At 38.4% G+C, this 18,852-nt stretch overlaps 1 protein-coding gene across 9 annotated transcripts in view; it reads left to right on the forward strand.

Annotated features, from left to right (window-relative positions):
- Positions 1 to 18,852, forward strand: part of NPNT (nephronectin) — a 78,825-nt gene that overhangs the window by 28,032 nt on the left and 31,941 nt on the right. For 4 of the 9 annotated variants that reach the window (XM_027598198.1, XM_027598199.1, XM_027598203.1 and 1 more), the window contains 6 exons: positions 4,973 to 5,065; positions 9,321 to 9,413; positions 13,939 to 14,058; positions 15,302 to 15,421; positions 17,204 to 17,338; positions 17,640 to 17,762. In XM_027598198.1, coding sequence (XP_027453999.1) covers positions 4,973 to 5,065; positions 9,321 to 9,413; positions 13,939 to 14,058; positions 15,302 to 15,421; positions 17,204 to 17,338; positions 17,640 to 17,762 — 684 coding nt within the window. The remainder of the gene's footprint in view (positions 1 to 4,972; positions 5,066 to 9,320; positions 9,414 to 13,938; positions 14,059 to 15,301; positions 15,422 to 17,203; positions 17,339 to 17,639; positions 17,763 to 18,852) is intronic. The other 5 variants (XM_027598200.1, XM_027598201.1, XM_027598204.2 and 2 more) reach the window with 2 other exon arrangements.

Raw genomic sequence — 18,852 nt, forward strand, 5'->3', positions numbered from 1 at the left:
CCTTCTGAAGTCACTAACAACACCTGTGGTTGAGTTGGTTTTTCCCTTGTCACTCTCCAGAGCCACCGCCTGCTTGGGCATCTCAGTGTGTCCTGATTTTTTTTCAAATGTTGAACTTTGACTCCCAGGGTGATTAGTTTCCATAAGAAAAGTTATATAGAACTGATGTGGGAGTTTATTTGTCCCCTAACTTATTTGAAAACTCATTACATGGCAGTGTCAGAAAACCATTCAAATCCCAGAACCCCAGTTATGCCAGGATGAATTTCCAAGAGTAAAATTGTAGATTGCAGTCCCACAGAAGAGATGTGGGCATGGGACATGAAAGAGCTATGTCTGCTTTGCCAGTTGAGATGTGTTTTTTTTTCTAGTTCAAAAAATGATGGAGAGGTTATTTTAAGGGTGCTTTGGAGATGATGCTATAGGGATGTTGGAGAGTAAATTTTGAGTGTGATTTGCCCGTTTGGGCTTAATTCTGGCATCCAATTTTTGGGGGGGGGAATCTATCATTCATTGGCTATCTGATTCTCACCAGACTTTTATTTACTGAGTTGCTAAACCATATGTGATACAGGAGGAGAGTGGGCCACCAAAGATGGCTCAAAGTTCTTGTCTCCAATCGATGTGAAGGTCAGAGGAGCAACACTGCTTTTCCTGATTAACCTTTAGCACCAAGAGACATGCGATTTCCTCTAAATCAAGTGTATCCTCTGTCTTTGATGTTTTTAGAAGACCATTCTAAAGTGGACCGCTAGAAGTACACCACTTACTCTTTTGATTTGGGTTTTTTATGCCCCTGACCTGCGATCCACAGCAGGTTGTAAGGGTTGGTGTGTGCTGGCTCCCAAAAGCTCATGTTACACTGGAGAGGGTGACCAAGAGGGGGACCAAGTTTAACAGGTGTTGGAATAGCGTTTCTCTCATCTCAAGATGAATATGTATCTTTTAATCTAATTCTTGAGATTTAGAAATGAAGTTCTTTAGCTACTTCTATGATTAAATGGTATTCTAGATCTAAAATAAATTTGACAGGCGGTATTTCTTTCCTAGGATCTACTCCTAACATTTCTATCCTAAATGCATACCAAAAAACATTTGCAGGCTTGATAATAAACACAGATGAAGTCAGATTCCACAACTTTGTGTTCAATAGTAGTCCATTAGGAATTGTATTGAGCTGCAAGTAACAGTGACACAAGGAACAGAGCCCTAAATTGCTAGGATGCTAATTTAGGGTTAATATTATGACTTTTTGCTCTGTACTCTTCTCCCTTCTCAGGATCACCTCATGGTCATAAAGTGGCCACTGTAGTTCAGTGACTAGTCAGCCACCTTTTAAAGGAGCATTCCAAAAGCCCAACTTCTATTTACCTACAACCAGCCAGAATTTAGTCACTTGGCTACCCAGATCTACCAGGGAAAGATAGGGAATGTAGTTTTCCAATGCTAACTCATTCCCTCTCCCAAAACGAGCAAACAGAAAAGCCATTCTAGTTTTCAAAAGAAGGAGTAATAGATAGTGCTAAGCACCCAGCGATTGCTGCCATCAGTACTTTTATGATCTACCCTAACCTTTCTTTGGGTCTCCTCTGCTGTTGTAAGCACTTTACAGTGTAGCTCCCCTAGGACACTTGGCACTCACTGAGAACCCCTTCACTTCCCTTCCCTCACATTTTATGCATATCCTGAAAGGCTTTTGTCTTCAGTCCCAGCTGTCTCAGCCTCTTAACTTCTGGGACATTGCTCAGATCAGGATTTTCTAGGGGGTCCTATAGTCATAGTTGTTATGACTACACTATATTGTGACCATCCTGCCCCTCCCCCCTTCCTTCTTTCATCTTCTTTCTCTGAGTTCTTGGTAAGTTTGGGCCAATATATTCTAGTTTCACAGCTAATTTTTCATATCCTCGGTGACTCTCTCTCCTCCCCCTTCCCCAACACTCACCTATAATACGTGTATATAACAAATGTCCAACACATGTTTATTGAATTCCATCACAGACCCAATGCCAGCAAGATAATAGGAGAAAGTCCCTTTATGCAACATTTTCCTGAGTGTTTTCTTTTCGTAAGAGAAAACAATTGGTGATATCAGCATTTTGAGTAGCCTATCCCATTGTAGCTGTTGGCTAATATATAGGTCCTTGGTTACTTTAGTGAGCAGTCCGTTGGGTAAAGTGCAAATAGCAGTTTGTTTGAGAATTACTGACACCCTAAACACGTAAGAAACATTAACAGTCTTGGCCTCTTGGAATGTGTGCATTTGATGTGCCCAAGATTAGGGCACTGAAAACAAACAACGAGAAAGGGAAGGGGACAATAAAAATTTTTGTTCCTCCACAGCACCTGAAAGGACAATAAATGGATGGTCATCAAGCTGGTCAGGAGGTCAAAAGGCAAAACAGCCTAGGCACCTAGAGTTTGTTCCGTAACATGTCCTCTTCTAAATAAACTTTTTCATGTTCTTAAGTAGTACTTCCTAAACTACTTTTTCATGTTTTTAGAGATTTTTTCAAATTCCAGCTATTTGGGGGGATTCAACTCATACTTACTGATTTTGAGATTTTTTTTTTTTAATTATGACCCTCTGGGTGCCTCAGTGATAGTTGATTCGTTTAGGTTGTGTTCATATATAAACATCAAAATTTACGGCACATCTTTTTTTTAAGATTTAAAAAAGCTTTAACTTGCTTTTCCTGGTTATGGGGCCTGGAAATTATATAAAGACCGGTTTATTTCTGGGACTTATTTTAAAAACTGCATATAAACCATCTACTGGCATACAGTCGACTGAAGAATAATTTTGGAAGTCCCTTCTAGATAGATCATTTCTTCTCACAGGTCAGAACAAAATTGCTTCCTTTTGAATTTCATGCCATGTCTAGAATCAGATTTTAAGAATTTTCCAAGTGCATTTCTCTATCATTTACACCTTCTACTCAGCTCACCTCTTCTTTCTGCAAGCTTTTTAACACTTCTTGAGGAGCATTGTCTAAGGATTAGTAGTGATACAGGGTCCAGGTGGGGTGACAAACAAACAGGAAAGCCTTGAAGTAAGATTGGCAAGTCCCATGGAGTGCCAGGTGAGGGAAGGGTCAGCAAGAGTTGAGTGAGGAAATGTAGAAAACACCAGAAATAACTTGCCCCTCAGTTTTACAGGAGTATTCGAGTTTTGAAGGAAACGAAGTTTGAGAATTGTGAGAGAGGAAACTAGGAGCATATCCCAGAATGAAAACAGCCTTGGCTGATATGGGAAGTAACAGGTGTCAGGGACTTTAGAACTCAGGGTCATTGTCAGTCGACTCCACTCCCCTTGGTGGATGTGTCTGCTCTTCAGTGCTTACTGAAGCCCATCTTTTCTGTCACAAAGAGATCATGCCTTTCCTCATGTCGACTAGATTTTTTTTCTAGTTCATCCCTCATATCGCCACCAGGTTAATATCCCCAGAATATTTATTTTTTATCAGGTCATTCTCCTGATGATGATAATAAACTTCCAGAAGCTTCCCATTTCATATAGATAAAGTATATATTCCTCAGCTGAAATTTAAGGAACATCATCATTTGATACCAGTCACCTATCTATGATTGTCTCCATCTCATTTTCCACTGACAGTAAGCTATCTCTTTAGCTTGATTCTGCCTTGGTGCCCTCTGAGTAAATGATAGTCTGTTTTGCCGTATAACTCTCCTTACCTTGGAGAGTCTTCCCCTTCTCTGTCTACCCTTGCTTGAAGAACCAACTCAAGTCTCTCCTGAGGCTTTCTCTACAAATCTCTGTGAATATGCGTGTGTGATGATTTCTTCACAAATTTCGAATGTGCTACCCATTTTGTTCATAAACAAATGTTGTGTTAAATGCAAAATGATTGTTTGGTCTCTTCATTTATGTTGTAAGCTCTTTGAGACTAGTGACAATGCTATACAATGAATTTTCTTCTTTTTTCACATCTGGCATAGCACCACCCACCTATTCGGTGTACAGCAAGGTTTCTCAGTCCGGCGCCATCACACTTTGGGCTGGATAATTTGCTCTAGAGGGGACTGTCTGCGCGTTGTAAGATGTTTAGAGCATCCCTGTATTCTACCTGCTAGCTCCCAGTAGCACCCTCTCCCCAGTATGACGACCAAAAATGTCTCTGTTTATATCAAATGTTCTGTAGGGGACAAAGATGGCTTCAGCTGAGAACTACTGGTATCGAGTAGACCAAATAAATTCTGACCAGTGTCTTGGCAGGAATGAAAGACTGAAAAGCTTTGAATGATGTTTTACAGCGTTGTGGAATCCTGAGGAAAGACAAACTCAGTTGACAGAAGATAATAAATGTAAAATAGAACTTCCTATTTGCTGTGATTGGCCATGGCAAGGGTTAAGGCAGTTGTACCACACCTAGGGTTAAGAAAGATCAAAATGACAGAAGTATTCTTAAGTGGAAGTTCCAAAAATACTGAGTTTTGGGTTTTATTTTGTTTAGAACCATTTCATATTAGAAATAACATTCCTAGTAAAATAAGTATTATTTAGTGGGAAATTTATCTGGAGTTCACATATACCCATATCTTTCGACTAAGAACTATCTTTTGAAGCATATTTGGGGGAATGAGTTTGAAATTACAGATACAGGTTATTGTAAAGTTGTAACTATTGACAAACATCCGTTGTGTTTATTCATAGTTTTACCTTTTTTTTTTTTTTTTTTTTTACTATTTTAACGTTGCGCTTAGGTTTAGCCAATTTTCCAGAACCTAGTGATTCACACACACACTCACACACACACCCCCACACGTATGTGAGAGTATTAAATCTAAACAGTGCTTTAGCATTCTAAGACACAGTGATTTTTATATTTCTGCTTCTCTGATGTAAGTTTTTAGTGTTCTCTTTGATTATAAAACTGCCTACGTGATACAGATTCTATATGATTGATGTTCCACTGACCTAGAAATAATGCATGATATCCTCTTTCCATAGCTGTCTGCCGGCCACAGTGCAAACATGGTGAATGTATCGGACCCGACAAGTGCAAATGTCATCCCGGATATGCTGGAAAGACCTGCAGTCAAGGTAGGAAACCAGTCTGACACAGATTAACAATCAGAAGCCCCCTCTGTTTCTGCCGCATGTAAAAGTTTTAGGTTCTCAGGCCAAACCACTTTTCCCTGGCTGTTTTTTTTTTTTCAAAAATGTGTGAACTGCCATTTTCTGAAAGATAAAAATACAGTGGTAAATCTTAAAAATATATGTCATCAGATTTGGGTAGAAGTGCAAATAGCAGTTTGTTTGAGAATTACTGACTTACTCTTGTTCCTATTCACGGATCCTGATTAAAATGTGTTTTAAGGAAGAGAATCAACAGCATGAGTCATGTTGAAGCCCTATATTCTGCTGGTCCTTGTCTTCCATGAGCTTAGTTAGGAAGCCCTGGCAAACTGCGGGCCTCCTGGGACCCCAGTGAGATGGAACCCCTTCAGTACCCAAAGTCAGGTAGGAAGCCTGACTCGAAACAGGTCCCTTCAAACTCTGAGCCCTTTGATCTTTGAGATTAAATTCCCTTCAACTCTTAACAGTTTGCAAAGTTCCTCTGAGAAATACAGATTTTGACAAACTTATTTTTAAGTTGCTTACAAAAGCAGACATTCATTTAGCACGTTGCCCCAGGTATTTTATCTGTATTATCTATTTTCATTATTACAATGTCAGGAGGTAGGTAGAGTGTTATTTATGATAATTAAGAGGTAAATAATAACTTACTGTTATTTTTCATTGAAAGAGATATCAGAGATATTAAGTGTCTTGTCAAAGTTCAAGAGTTAGTTGGTAAAAGACCTAGTATGTCCACTTAGAACTTTTATCCATATAATTCATATTTTCTCTGTCAATTTAGTTTTAGATGAGAAAACATTATTGCAAATGTGATCTTCTGACTTGTGCTAACAAATCTGACAAGGCTTGTCTTTTTAATTAATTTCAACCCCAAATGTTCTATCATTAGGAGTAAAAAAAACCCAGAAATAAAGAAAAGCTGGGGTTAGATTTCCCCAGAAAGATACAAGGATAAAAGAGTCCATTTTTCACTTATTTCTTAAATTGAAGTAATCCTTTCTATCCTTTTTAGTGTTGAATGGAACAGTTACATGGGGCCTCACTGTCCCATAGATAACTTACTTCATCAGATATGGAGATGATATTGTTGAAATACTCCTGTTCTTCAATATCTGATACTCCTTGATATGTCTCATGTAAACTCATGATTCATGGGCATAATTTCCACAACAGTCCAGAACACTGGTGTTTGAAAAAGTATAAGGGACTATTCCTGAACTATCAGTTGAAACCCATGCTAATGAAATGTGACATGTCTGATGTAGGAGAAACTTATTCTCAAGTATGTTCTGTATGATCTGTTAATTTGATTAACTGATTTTTTTCCAATGCTGCTTTTATAATATTTTTTACCTTGGAAGTTACCCAACATGCCTGGATAGCCTTTTTGAAGTAAATAGGGTTTTTGTTATCTCAGTTTATTCTTTTAAAAATCCATTTGACTTTCCTTCCCCAGTCTAAGTTTACAAGTAGTGACATGTCTGGTTGATTATTGAGTTATCAGTGTGCATCTGAGACTTCCAGCATGCTTCCCTTTTTAAAGTGGAGAACATAAACCATCAGAGGTTTCATTAATATGTCAGTACCATAAAACTTTGTTGTCCTGATGCCAGGAATTTATACAAAGAAGGTTATTATAAGAAGCCACTGTTGAGATTGCAGAGAAATCCATTTAAATTTATTTGCAGGAGCTACATCAACTTTAATATGCTTCAAAGACACTGAAACTATTATTGTAACAAGGATCTACCTCTGGGTATCTCCTGTTTTCAGAAAACCAGTTTATCATGCACTTTTTAACTGTAATACATACCTGTTTCTCTAAAGAAAAATTGAAATATACTGAGTTTAAATCATGCCTCCTAAAACTATATTCCTTAGGGGAAAGAGAGTTTCATTAGTAGCAAAATGGGATTTTTACACTGGCAAAAAATAGTGCTGACACTGAAAATGTAATTTCAAGGCCAATCTTGAATATAAAACTATAGCTTACAATAAACCTATGTGTTTTGATCACCCCTCTCCTTGTCTTCCTTAACAGAAAAGCAATGTGGCAAGTTCCCGATGGCATGGTTTATGTTCTTTGAGACCCTGTATGGTCTCTGATTTCTGGGTTCCTGAAAACTATTATTAAAATGACTTGCACATGCTAAGTGCACATTAAATATTTGCTCAGTGAATGATAGTTTTATGTAATGGTTCTTGGTCCTGAACACCCTACTTGTAAGGGTTCCATGGAGTTGTCTAGCCAGCACCTTAGGCAGCCTCTGAATCTGTGGACCGAGAGCCCTGGTCAGGGTGAGAGGCGGCTGTGAAGGAGCTGGGTGAGTGGGACAATTGTCAAGAGACACCAAGAAACGTGAATAGAGCAAATTGTCTATATTGGTTACACAGCAAATCAATGTAGACTGTTTTTTTATCTGGACCATACATCCTAAGAAACTGGCAAACATGCCTCAGAAATATGGACAAACAGGTTTCTTTTTTCTTGAGAGAAATGTTAAGAAGAGGTATATTTCAAATGATTTCACAGAACTGAAAATTAGCTTCTGATTAAAAGTAGGTTTGTATATGCTGGGTAATTGAACATAATAATAAAAATAAATAATAAAAGAGCAAAAAAAAAGTAAGTTTCTGTGTAAGGCAAATATTTGCTAAAAAAATTTGTTGCAAGTGGTGTACTATAAGAAATAATCTCCTGGAAACTTGATTGGTGGAGTGAACAGCTTGTGTAAATGGCCAGCGTTTAACCAGAGCTTCCAGGGCCAGCTAGAAGAGCAGCACGAGCCCACATGGGGACTGGCTTAATTTTACAGCCTTGTCGCAAAATTAGCGTGAATCTGCTGTTGGTGGCTTGCTTTTCCCTTGGAGTCATTTCTGGATTTGCCGTAGCTAGATCACATATAAAATCATGGGCTTGGACTGATCATTAGCATATTCTATACAGCACATGGTGCCTTTCACAATAATGAAATTCTAACCCAGACTCGGGCAAGATTTGCCTTTTTTTCCCCACCTGATTTCTCTGGGAATTTTATTCATGCAGAGTCTCCTCTCTGAGTCTCTGTACCCATACAAATTCTCTTTCCCTTAAGCCAAAAAGGGATACTGTTATAGATAATAACCTTTTTATAACTTTCCCAGTAGGGAATGATTTTTATCGTGCACTATGTCCTATCATTGCATATTTTCAGAAATGAAAGACATAGGTTTTTGAATGCATGATGTGCTTTATAATGATTTCAGAAGAAACAATTTATAAATATCAATTCCTAAGGTTTTGACAAAGTTTACGTTTCATACGTTGAATTCCTCACCCCAAGAAAAGAACCCCAGTAGCTTGTAGCCCAGAACTGTACAGTAAACTTTGGTGGCCTAGGTAAATCTGAAAGTTGATTGCCTTTCTTACCCCTAATATTAAGGTAATTTCTGACAGCCTTACTTTTTGAAAGATGGGTGATTTCAACCCAGAAACCAGTGTTCATTTAATTTGAAAGTTTTAACTGGCTGTTAATACTATGAAAGTCTTAAAACGGAGGTGATTGCCTTTTTGACTCTACTTTTGAGTCTTACCCATCTTATACTATTTTGGTAAGTTAATAATGGCAGTAGTTAAACTTCTTGTAGGAAGCTTATTGTGTATTCCTACTAAATGTGACCTAAATATAACATAAGTTCTTACATTTGAATGAAAACATTGATGAACTACCATGCTATTTATTTAAATGAGCTCTTTATGCAAATCATAAAGTTGTGCTTAATTGGGGTATTTTAAACTATTGGACAACATAATAATAGAGGAAAAAGTCTTAAGTTGGACATTAAGGACCTCTGTCACTGAACAGAGCAGGTTGATTGTAATCAATGTTTGTATAATCTGTTTATTGGTTTTCTCTCTTTGTTGATGACTAAAATCTTTAAAAAATGACCATCTCTTCTATAAAGAGTGGTGTGAGAATGATGTGTGTGTGCATGTGTGTAAAATGTACATGTGTTTTGGGGAGACAAGATGGCAGTGAGAAATTTTAAGGAAAATAGAAATTCAAATTTTAAAAAGAAACTGGATGAACTAGAAACCCATTTTTAAAAAGTAAAGCATTCTTTTTGAACTCCACCAACTTTATGTAATTGTTTAATATATACTTATGAAGATTTTTAGGGCTAAAAATGACATCGGTTCAAAGTTGACTCTTATTACTTTCTTCCTGGTGTGAAGATGAACACTTCTACCCAACTCCTCTTGACCAAGGCAGTGAACAGCCTCTTTTCCAACCCCTGGATCATCAAGCCACAAGTTTACCTTCAAGGGGTGAGCGTGCATTATCTCCGGTGGGCTGCACTCCCACCCGCACAGCTTCCTGCAGTTTTGTCACTTCATGCAAATGTTCTGAAGACTAGCCCTGGAGTGCCCAGCCTTCAGCATCCTGAGCATGTAAAGCAAGCAGCGGAATACCTGCTGCTGATTCTCTGTGCTCTAAAAAGCCTGGAGCCTCCACTGTCCAATCACTGCATCAAATATTGCTTCTCTTTTCCTTTTCTGGGTTTCAAAAGGTTTTCTAAAAATGAGATGGCAAAATAACCTTTATTTTCATGGGTGAAGTCAGGGCATTCCAAAGCAACGGAGATTGGGTGATGAAGTCCTCTCCCCCACATTGTATTTGGAGTGTAGCGTTTTAGGTTACCTGGAAATCAAACCATACATTAACTTCCTTCTTTGGGTGTGCATTTTGTGACATTAGAAAGCCTAAGTTCTGGTTCCGAATAGCCTTTAAATGGCTATGTGATTATGAGCAAGTCATGTAATGTGTCTGAGTCCTAACCAACCAACTAGTAACAGGGGGAGAGTAATTCCTGCCCTCTTTACCTGCAGGGCTGGTGTGGGAACAAGAACACCAGACATACCAATGTTTTCATTGTGATGGAAAGTTCTGCACAGAAGTTAGGTGGCAGCTTGATTTTGCGGGTTTTGTTCTAAAAAAGACTGTATCCTTCATCCGCTCATAGATTTAGGAACTTAGAATGACTGAATTAAAATAGTTTAAATTATTAATTATTGTCTCCCTGCTGATGGAGAACATAATGCACTTGCGTATCTTCTGCATAAAGAATTAGGGCAATAGGATTAATTTCAACAGTGATAATTTAAAGAATAAAAGTTATGGCACTTGACATACTGACATCTGTCTGCCTGTGACCTCCGCGTTAGTCCTGTAAAATGTGAAAGGTTAAACTTCTGAGACACTGCCCAGTTTAAGGGTCAAAGAAGAAAAGAAGTCCAAATGCATTAAATGAATGAAAGATTATTTTCCTTAAAAATCCATTGGGTTGTCTTATTCAATGCGTCTATTCTAGATTTTTTCAAGCTACTTTTCAGTGTCTGCATGCTAATAAAATTTCTGATTCTTTTTTTCCTAAAACGTAATTATAATGCTGTGCAGCTTGCATTTTTGTTCTGGACTAGCTCTCTTCTTACCCCCCCACCCCCAACCCTCCATCCCACCTCCCCAAGCTCCTGAATCCAACAACTTGCTTAAATATACTCCTCATTGTAATAAATGTTCTTTAAGAATGTATACTTCGTAATTAAAGCATTTGAAATGTAAGTGGTTTAATTGTAAAGTGATGTCTTTTGATGTGATAAGATAGGCACATGACAGAATTCATTGTTTTTTATTACAGATTTTCCTTATAATTTATGTTATAAACTTCTAGAGAAAGAGCAAGATTGAAGTGAATTTAAGTAAATACACTAAGGTTTTCTTCCCTAGGTTCTTTTTATCAGCTTTTAAGATTGATTTGAGAAAGTGTGATCAAGGAGCTTGTTCTTTGTATTGTTCTGTTTATTAGCATAGGAGAATTTACTATAAATTGGAAGTGTTTTTGAACTTCAGACTTGATAGTAACACAAGCATTACTAGGTCAGTAGTCTATGAGATTTTGGAAGCAGTACATATTAACTCAATTTTATAAGGCATTAGGTCAATAAGAAAACAAAGTTATGATAATAATAGACTAGAAGCCCTGAAGAAAATTGACAAAAAGAAGTTTATCACTGTGACACCAGATGCTTTCAGTATTTTGAAGCTCCCTGCTTTAGCAGAAGTTTGATATTTGGTAAAAATTGATAACATGGATTATTGTGGAATTCTATTTCATAATTTCTGCAGTGGTTTTTGTAAGGGTTAGTGTGGAGTTTTTAGGACACGTTTGCCTGTAGCAGATGGGTAGTAATGGTAATCCCTGGAGACCTCAACACCAGCCAACTGTCCGGGAATATCAGCCACCCCGTCACCAGCTGTTAGAGTATGGCTTTCTCAAATGGCTGTCAATGTCTTTGGATATTCATGTGTCAAATTAGTAATATAGCCAACAAATGTCTCTACATTTACCCATCGAAGGTTGCATGTTTATTTCTTCTTCCATAATATTTCATAGAGTGATTCCCAGGTGGGGAGTTGTTTTTATTTGTTTGTTTTTGAATTACGACATTGTTTTTCACTTCCTTTCAGTTTCATGATTCTTAACCCCAAAGTGCTTTTTCTCATGGGAAGGAAAGAATAAATCTGGACTGAAGACCACCAGCAGCCCCAGTCTGGATCATGAAAACTCTTCTCCTAGCAATCTTGAGGGGTTCTTTATTGGTCAAGATTAGAGCTGCCTCAGCTTGGCTTCAGCTTTAGGTTCATGGACAGGGTGAATAAAGAAATTTCCATCAGCATAAGTATCCCTTACATATAAGCTGCTTAGAGCTATAAACCTCTGGCCAGTTTGTCAGGAACCCACAAACGCTTCTGTGGCTCTAAAAATAAGCCTAGCCTGGGCGTCTCAGTCATTAAGCGTCTGCCTTTGGCTCAGGTCATGATCCTAGGGTCCTGGGATCGAGTCCCGCATCAGGCTCTCTGCTCCGTGGGAAGCCTGCTTCTCCCTCTCCCACTCCCCCTGCTTGTGTTCCCTCTCTCGCTGTTGTGTCTCTCTCTCTGTCAAATAAATAAATAAAATCTTTTATAAGCCTAGCCTAAGGTTTCTTAATTGACACATTTTTCTATCCATCAATATCCTTCCCTTGAGATACAAAATTTAGTCTTACTCAATGGCTTTGTTGTACTGTTCTGTTTTATATTTGCTTAGTGCAAAAAATATTAAAAACAAAGCCTTTTTCTAATAATTTGCTCAGATTTTAATACCATTTAATATCAGTCAGGGACTTACCAAAGCCAGGTGTGTATCTGCAGGGATCTTTGGGTATATTAGGAATGATAATTGACTTCTCTTAGAACATGAGAAAAGATTCCCTGACTCTGATTTTCAGTCAATATTGAGATAACAGGGTAGAAGAATATGAGAGGTAGAGTGAATTTCTTTCTCCCTTGATTTAAAATTTTTACTTCATTTAACAGAGAAGTCAAATTTGTGTTGATACTATAATCTGCAAGGCACTTTCTTTGAGAAAATTTTTTAAAAATATATTTTAAAATGTTAATTCTGTTTTGAATGCCTATGACTGGCCATGAGACAAAAAAGTAGAAAATTGAAAAAAGCAAAGGAGATGATGAAGGTACCTAATTTACTTAGTTAACCTTCCTAGGCTTCGCCCAGCTGGGGACCTGCTCACTGTTGTGTTAAGGTTAGAAAAAAGACCCAAGTTAGAAAGTCAGTAAAATATGAAAACATTTATAAACGTAATAATTATTAGGTGGTTTTAAAACAGTGTAATTTGGTGGTTTAATTAAGTGAAATATGTAGATTTCCAGTAAGTGAGCAGGTCAGATTTAAATTTGATTAGATGAAAACACCTTTGCCACTAGATATATATCTGATTTGGTGACATGGACTAATAGATAATTTATCTAATCAGGTGCTTACGCTGGCAGTTCCAGACAAAATAAACATGTAGTCATATTTCTTTTTAATGAAGTCTGTATTTTGGGCATTACTATTTTAGTGTTTGCCATTATGAGTTTTATGTTCGCTTGAAGCAGTATTCAACTTGGGTTAGAAAATTCTTATGTGGAGTTAATTAGTTTATGTTGGTATTTAAACCAACAAACCCAAAATACATAATAGTAGTCCATTATGTGTCATCCCTTAGTATTTCCATATGCCTTAACTGCCAAATGAATGAAAATATGTTGGAGAGTAGGTTTTGAGGTGGTTTATTTTGTGACTTGAATACATCAGTAAAGCAGGAAGCTGAAATTTCTTCTTTGAGATCAGTATAGAATCTATAAAATTGAATGAGAGAAACCATAATAGTGATCACTCTAATTCATGTAGCTCTTACGCTCTGAAAATAGAGCTTTCCTTTGGAAAGGTCGAAGCAGTTGAATGTTTTAAAATACTTCCTCTAAACTAAGATAGGCTCACAGAGTATCTTTTTAAAACAGAGGCAGAAGGAAATGGAAAGGGAAAGATCCCATAGTCAGGAGTGAAGCTAATAGTAAACTCAGCTATTTGGAAGAGGTTGGAGTCAGTTAGGTAGATGGCAGGGCACCTCTATCCATGAGGAAGATGGTCGCGATGATAGGCATGTGTCTGTGAGAATTTTTCCAGCCGTCCTTTGTGGACAGAGACCACAGGTACTACGTAATCTAAGCTCCAAAAATTCACACAGCCCTCTCATTGTTATGAAGCATTTGGTCTTCACACCCCTCGTGTAACCAGCATAGAAATTCAGATGGTATAAACAGGCTTTCTCTCTTATGTTAATAAGAGCTGGTTGCTACAGCTTGTCCTGCTTTTCTTGTTCATTCTTCAATAAAGAGAGGTATTTTGAATGGTTTTATATTAGTGTTGAGGCTTTCTCATTTTTCTGCGTCGACCCCCGTTCTTTTCAGATCTAAATGAGTGTGGCCTGAAGCCGCGGCCTTGCAAGCACAGGTGCATGAACACTTACGGCAGCTACAAGTGCTACTGTCTCAACGGATATATGCTCATGCCAGATGGGTCCTGCTCAAGTATGTCGAGAATCTTAACTGTTTTATAAGTGCTCTGGCTTGATCTCACGTGCTGATAGGGTATATGAAAATAGCCTCCCAGGCCCTCCTAACCAGGATGTGAGCATGTATTTATATGTGTGCCTCTGGAATGGAAAACCAAAATAAAAGTTGCCCATTTGACATGTCTAGCATTATTTTACCATGGGCGCCAGCGTTAAATGGATTTGGAAGTGGTATTTAAGAATCGTAAAACTAAATGTATTTTCTAGTGTTTTTCCCAACACGCTTTTGCCTGTCTTCTATCTGGGCAAAGAACTGTTCTAGCTAGAAAAAGAACTTTAGTGCCTATGTGAGGACTGTGTTGCTGTTCACAAGCATGGACACTATAAACCGTTAGCTGGTAACGAATCCATCAAGTCTGTTGACTGAGCATAAACCATTCATAAGTACCTTCTCACTTCACTTTTACAGTTCTTTCTAATAGTCTAAAGACTAAGATAACACTTTCCAAAAAAAAAAATCTACATCAAATGATTCCAATAACATTAGATTTCATGTGTCTTTGTGAGAAAGAGATGTATCATGTTTTTCTACTATCATTTGGATGTGTTTATAAGATGGACAATCCCCTGAAATTTTCTGTGGGCTGAACGTTGAATTGAGTTTGTGTTTCTATGATCTCTGACAATTGAGGACTTGATTGTTATTTTTACTGAGTTATCTGTTAAGTTAGTTATCAATTAGTTAATTATCAGTTATCTCTCTCTAACTGGGTTGTATTTTATTAATAAGTTTCAGTTAATCTTATTTAGCATTGCATATTTAACTTGGAATCTTTAGAATTAAGTGAATTCATGTTTAAGACCATGTAGTAGTGATGTTAGAATCCTCTAACATTGTACGACCCAGTAGGAAATCTGTCCCTAGAAAAATTTAGTGGGAGATTGAGAAAATTAATTGGATGTTTTAGTGAAGATCAGCATTTAGCATGAATAATCTAGAAAATTACCTCAATTGTCCACTTTCCTTGGCCACTGGAAAAATTTCCAGATAATCTATGTGAGATAGATTTGTCTTTTCATTTTTTAAATGCATTAAAGATCTTCCTCAGATGAGGAATAGCGACTGTTGGATAATTGAGGGCTTTTTGTCTTCGTTGTTGATTCAGTGTCAAGTAAAAAAAAAAAAAAAAAACCCGCGTTATTTTGGTTACAGAATTTGTCCTCTGCCTTTCTGAGTCAGCCAGTCACACTCTTTCCAGGTGCCCTGACGTGCTCCATGGCCAACTGTCAGTATGGCTGTGATGTTGTCAAAGGACAGATACGGTGCCAGTGCCCCTCTCCTGGCCTACAGCTGGCTCCCGATGGGAGGACCTGTGTGGGTGAGTTGTAAAATCAAGCATCTCTGTCAGAAGCCCCCACAGGATAAAAGGAGAAAGTGAAAGGTGATGGCAGTACGGGGAAGAGGCAGTTGCCTTCATCAAGCAGTTGGCTATCCTTACAAGATAGCACATGCCTCAAGGAGAGGACCTCTCTCTGTCAATGGATAATGGAAGTCTTGTTTCTCTAAAAATGAGGGACAGGTGGAAGTTTTGGGCAGAGGAAATCATATGTGCAAAGGCTCTGAAGTTTAAAAGAGTACAGTATTTCTAGAATGTTAAGAAGCAATGAATGATGAAGCTGAATAGGTAGGCAGGGTTAGATTGTACATGCTGCACTAAAAGTTAGATTTGTTTTCCTGTAATTTAGCTAAGACAGTATAGGTTTGTGGTTAAATCTGGGCTTTGATCTCAAACCTAGTGCTGCCATGTGCTTGATATGTAACCTTAAGCAAGAGACTTCCTTTCTTTGAGCTTGAGTCTCTTCATCTTTTAAAAATGGAAGTAATGTGGGGCACCTGGGTGGCTTAGTCGGTTAAGCATCTGCCTTCCACTCAGGTCATGATCCCAGGCTCCTGGGATCGAGCCCCACATAGGACTCCTGCTGAGCCTGCTTCTCCCTCTCTCTCTGCTGCTCCCCCTGCTTGTGCTGTCTCACTTTCTCTGTCAAATAAATAAAATATTTTTTTTTAAATAGGAGTAATACCACCTAGAACCATTGTAAGGATTGAATGGGATTATGTATGCAAAGAGCTGAGCAGAGTACCTAGCATGTAGTACCTACTCAAGAACTAGAGGTAGTCAGTGATTCAAGAGACACTGATTTAATACTTTCTATATTTCAGGCACTGTGCCAACTGCTAGGATATACCGTAGTGGACAAAGCAGATGTGATTTTGATCCTCACAAAACTGATATTCTAATGGGGAAGACAGAAAAGAAACAAATATCTAATAAAATTACAAACAATACTAAAAGTTAATATGAGGTACTAAGAGGAAAACACAGAGGGTTTATTTTAGAAAGTAACGGTCAAGGAAAACCCTTCAGTAAGACCTGGACCACTGGCCGTGTGAAGAATCACCAAGCAGGTGCAAACAGGGTAGGCACCTCAGTGAGAGAGGGCAGTGGCTGGCCAGTGTGGGGTTTTGAAAGAAAGCAGGCCAATGTGGCTTCCGTGCAGACTGAGTATGAGGGGTGGGGGCTTGACACATAACCGGGGAGGTACGTAAGGATTACATAGTTAGGGCAGGGTGTTCACACACATTGAGGAATGAGGATTTAACTTAAAAAGCAAGCAGAACAGTTGAGTTTTAATATTCCAATCTTGGGTTGCAGTAGAGCATTTTGACAGTTGAGTGGGAATGCTCTGGAGGGGTAAGACTGGCGGGGAAGAGACCGGTTTGGAGGTTCTTGTCACAGTCTAACCTGGAAGATGGTAGCTTGGGTAGTGGCAGTGGGTGAAAAGAAGACTAGGCCTGATTAACTGGGCTTGATGATTTTGCGTTATAGGAAATAGGGTTGTAAGGATGCCTCATGTTTCCATTCGGAACAACTAGTGGATGCAGGTGCAGTCTGTGCAGAGATGGTGCAGGAACAGGATGGCTCTGGTTAGGAGGATGCGGTGAAATTTGGAGATGTGGAATTTATCTAGCCTGTCGGGGCTACCAGCTGGATGACACTTATGATGAGCCGCCCAGTGCCAGGCAGCCATTTGCGAACAAAACCCATTCCCTCTGAACATGATGTTGCTCTTTCTAAGTCGCAATTGATTTATGTTTCTAGATGTCGATGAATGTGCTACTGGAAGCGCCTCCTGCCCTCGATTTAGGCAGTGTGTCAACACTTTTGGGAGTTACATCTGCAAGTGTCAGAAAGGCTTCGACCTCATGTACATTGGAGGCAAATACCAGTGTCACGGTAATGAGCCTCAACCATCACTTTGTGTTGCTTCTTCCTGGGACGCAGGAAGCCCTCCTACCTGTGGTGGCGACTGGGAAATCAGCGGCCGGGGACGGTGCTGGCATCACATTAAACAGAAGCGCTGTGCAACCATCTGGTGGTTCTGGATGCACGTGTACTTTGTTTCTTCCGTTTATCTGCTGGTTTTACGTGGAACTTCCAAAAAAAAAATTTTTTTTTTGTTTTGAAACTATATATTTTTGATGTCTTCATACTTCTCTCCCAAATAAACTTCTTCTTTTCCTACTTCGCAATGCAGATATAGATGAATGCTCCCTTGGTCAGTATCATTGCAGCCGCTTTGCTCGATGTTACAACGTACACGGGTCCTACAAGTGTCAATGTAGAGATGGATACGAGGGTGATGGACTGAATTGTGTGTGTGAGTAATGCTTATCTCCCGGCTCTGAATTCTAGCAGGAAATACAGGCTTACCATGAAGGGCATTACTGGGAAAGATGAAGAACAGGATTAATTATCCAAAAAGCATACTTTTTATAGCTAATTACGTTAGTCTGTATTTTCTGCAAACAGGCAAATCACTTGTTCAGGTATTTTAAAAAAGTTAAAGACTCAGTAATGCATTCTAATCTTAAGAGTGTTTAATTCCTTTGCTAAAATGTCTCAATAGCTTACCTTTGGCTGGCAAGAAATGATGGAGCTCTCCCTGAGAATTTGATTTTGTTAAAATCAGAAGTAAATGTTTGTCATTAGCATTACATTATGACAGGTGGAAAATCTGAATATATACCTTATTTTTTGTTCCTCTGTTTTATGTCTTCTAATTCTACTATTAAAAAATCATTCCGATATTTCTTTTCTCTAAATTTAGGACAGTTTTGCTTTTTAAATCCTTACAAGCTGTTTGGAATATGGCTATGTTAGTAGATAAACATGAAAAAAATAACCTCCAAGATGAAAGTTTTACAAATTAAAGGCCATAATTTAGCATACATTTCATATGACAGTAGATAATTTTTAAAGCTTTGGAGTAAAATATTTACTGAAAACAATGAGCCTTAAAACCATGGGAGTTAAAGGATTTTTGAAGGATCATGTAGTCATACTCCAGGCCTAGAGTATACTGTTCCAGGAAGAGTAAATATTAATTCCTTTTGGTGACGATAATCACCGAAAAAGATTCCACAGATAATCACGGTGACCTCGGAAGTTTTTTTAAGCAGTCGTATAAATTAGTAAGGGGGAATGCAAACAAACTTCAAAAATATACAGAACATTTAGGGCGCCTGGGTGGCATAGTCAGCTAAGTGTCCAACTCTTGGTTTCCATTCAGGTCATGATCTTGGGGTCGTGAGATCGAGCCCAGTGTCTGGCTCCACACTTAGCGCAGAGTTTACTTGGGATTCTCTCTCCCTCTCCCTTTGCCCCTCCCGCTCGTGCTCTCTTACTCTCTCAAATAAATAAATAAAATCTTAAAAAAATATACGGAACACTTAACATATTTTGCATGA

This window comes from Zalophus californianus, chromosome 2 (assembly GCF_009762305.2).
Source record: "Zalophus californianus isolate mZalCal1 chromosome 2, mZalCal1.pri.v2, whole genome shotgun sequence".
NCBI classification, from domain to species: Eukaryota; Metazoa; Chordata; class Mammalia; order Carnivora; family Otariidae; genus Zalophus; species Zalophus californianus.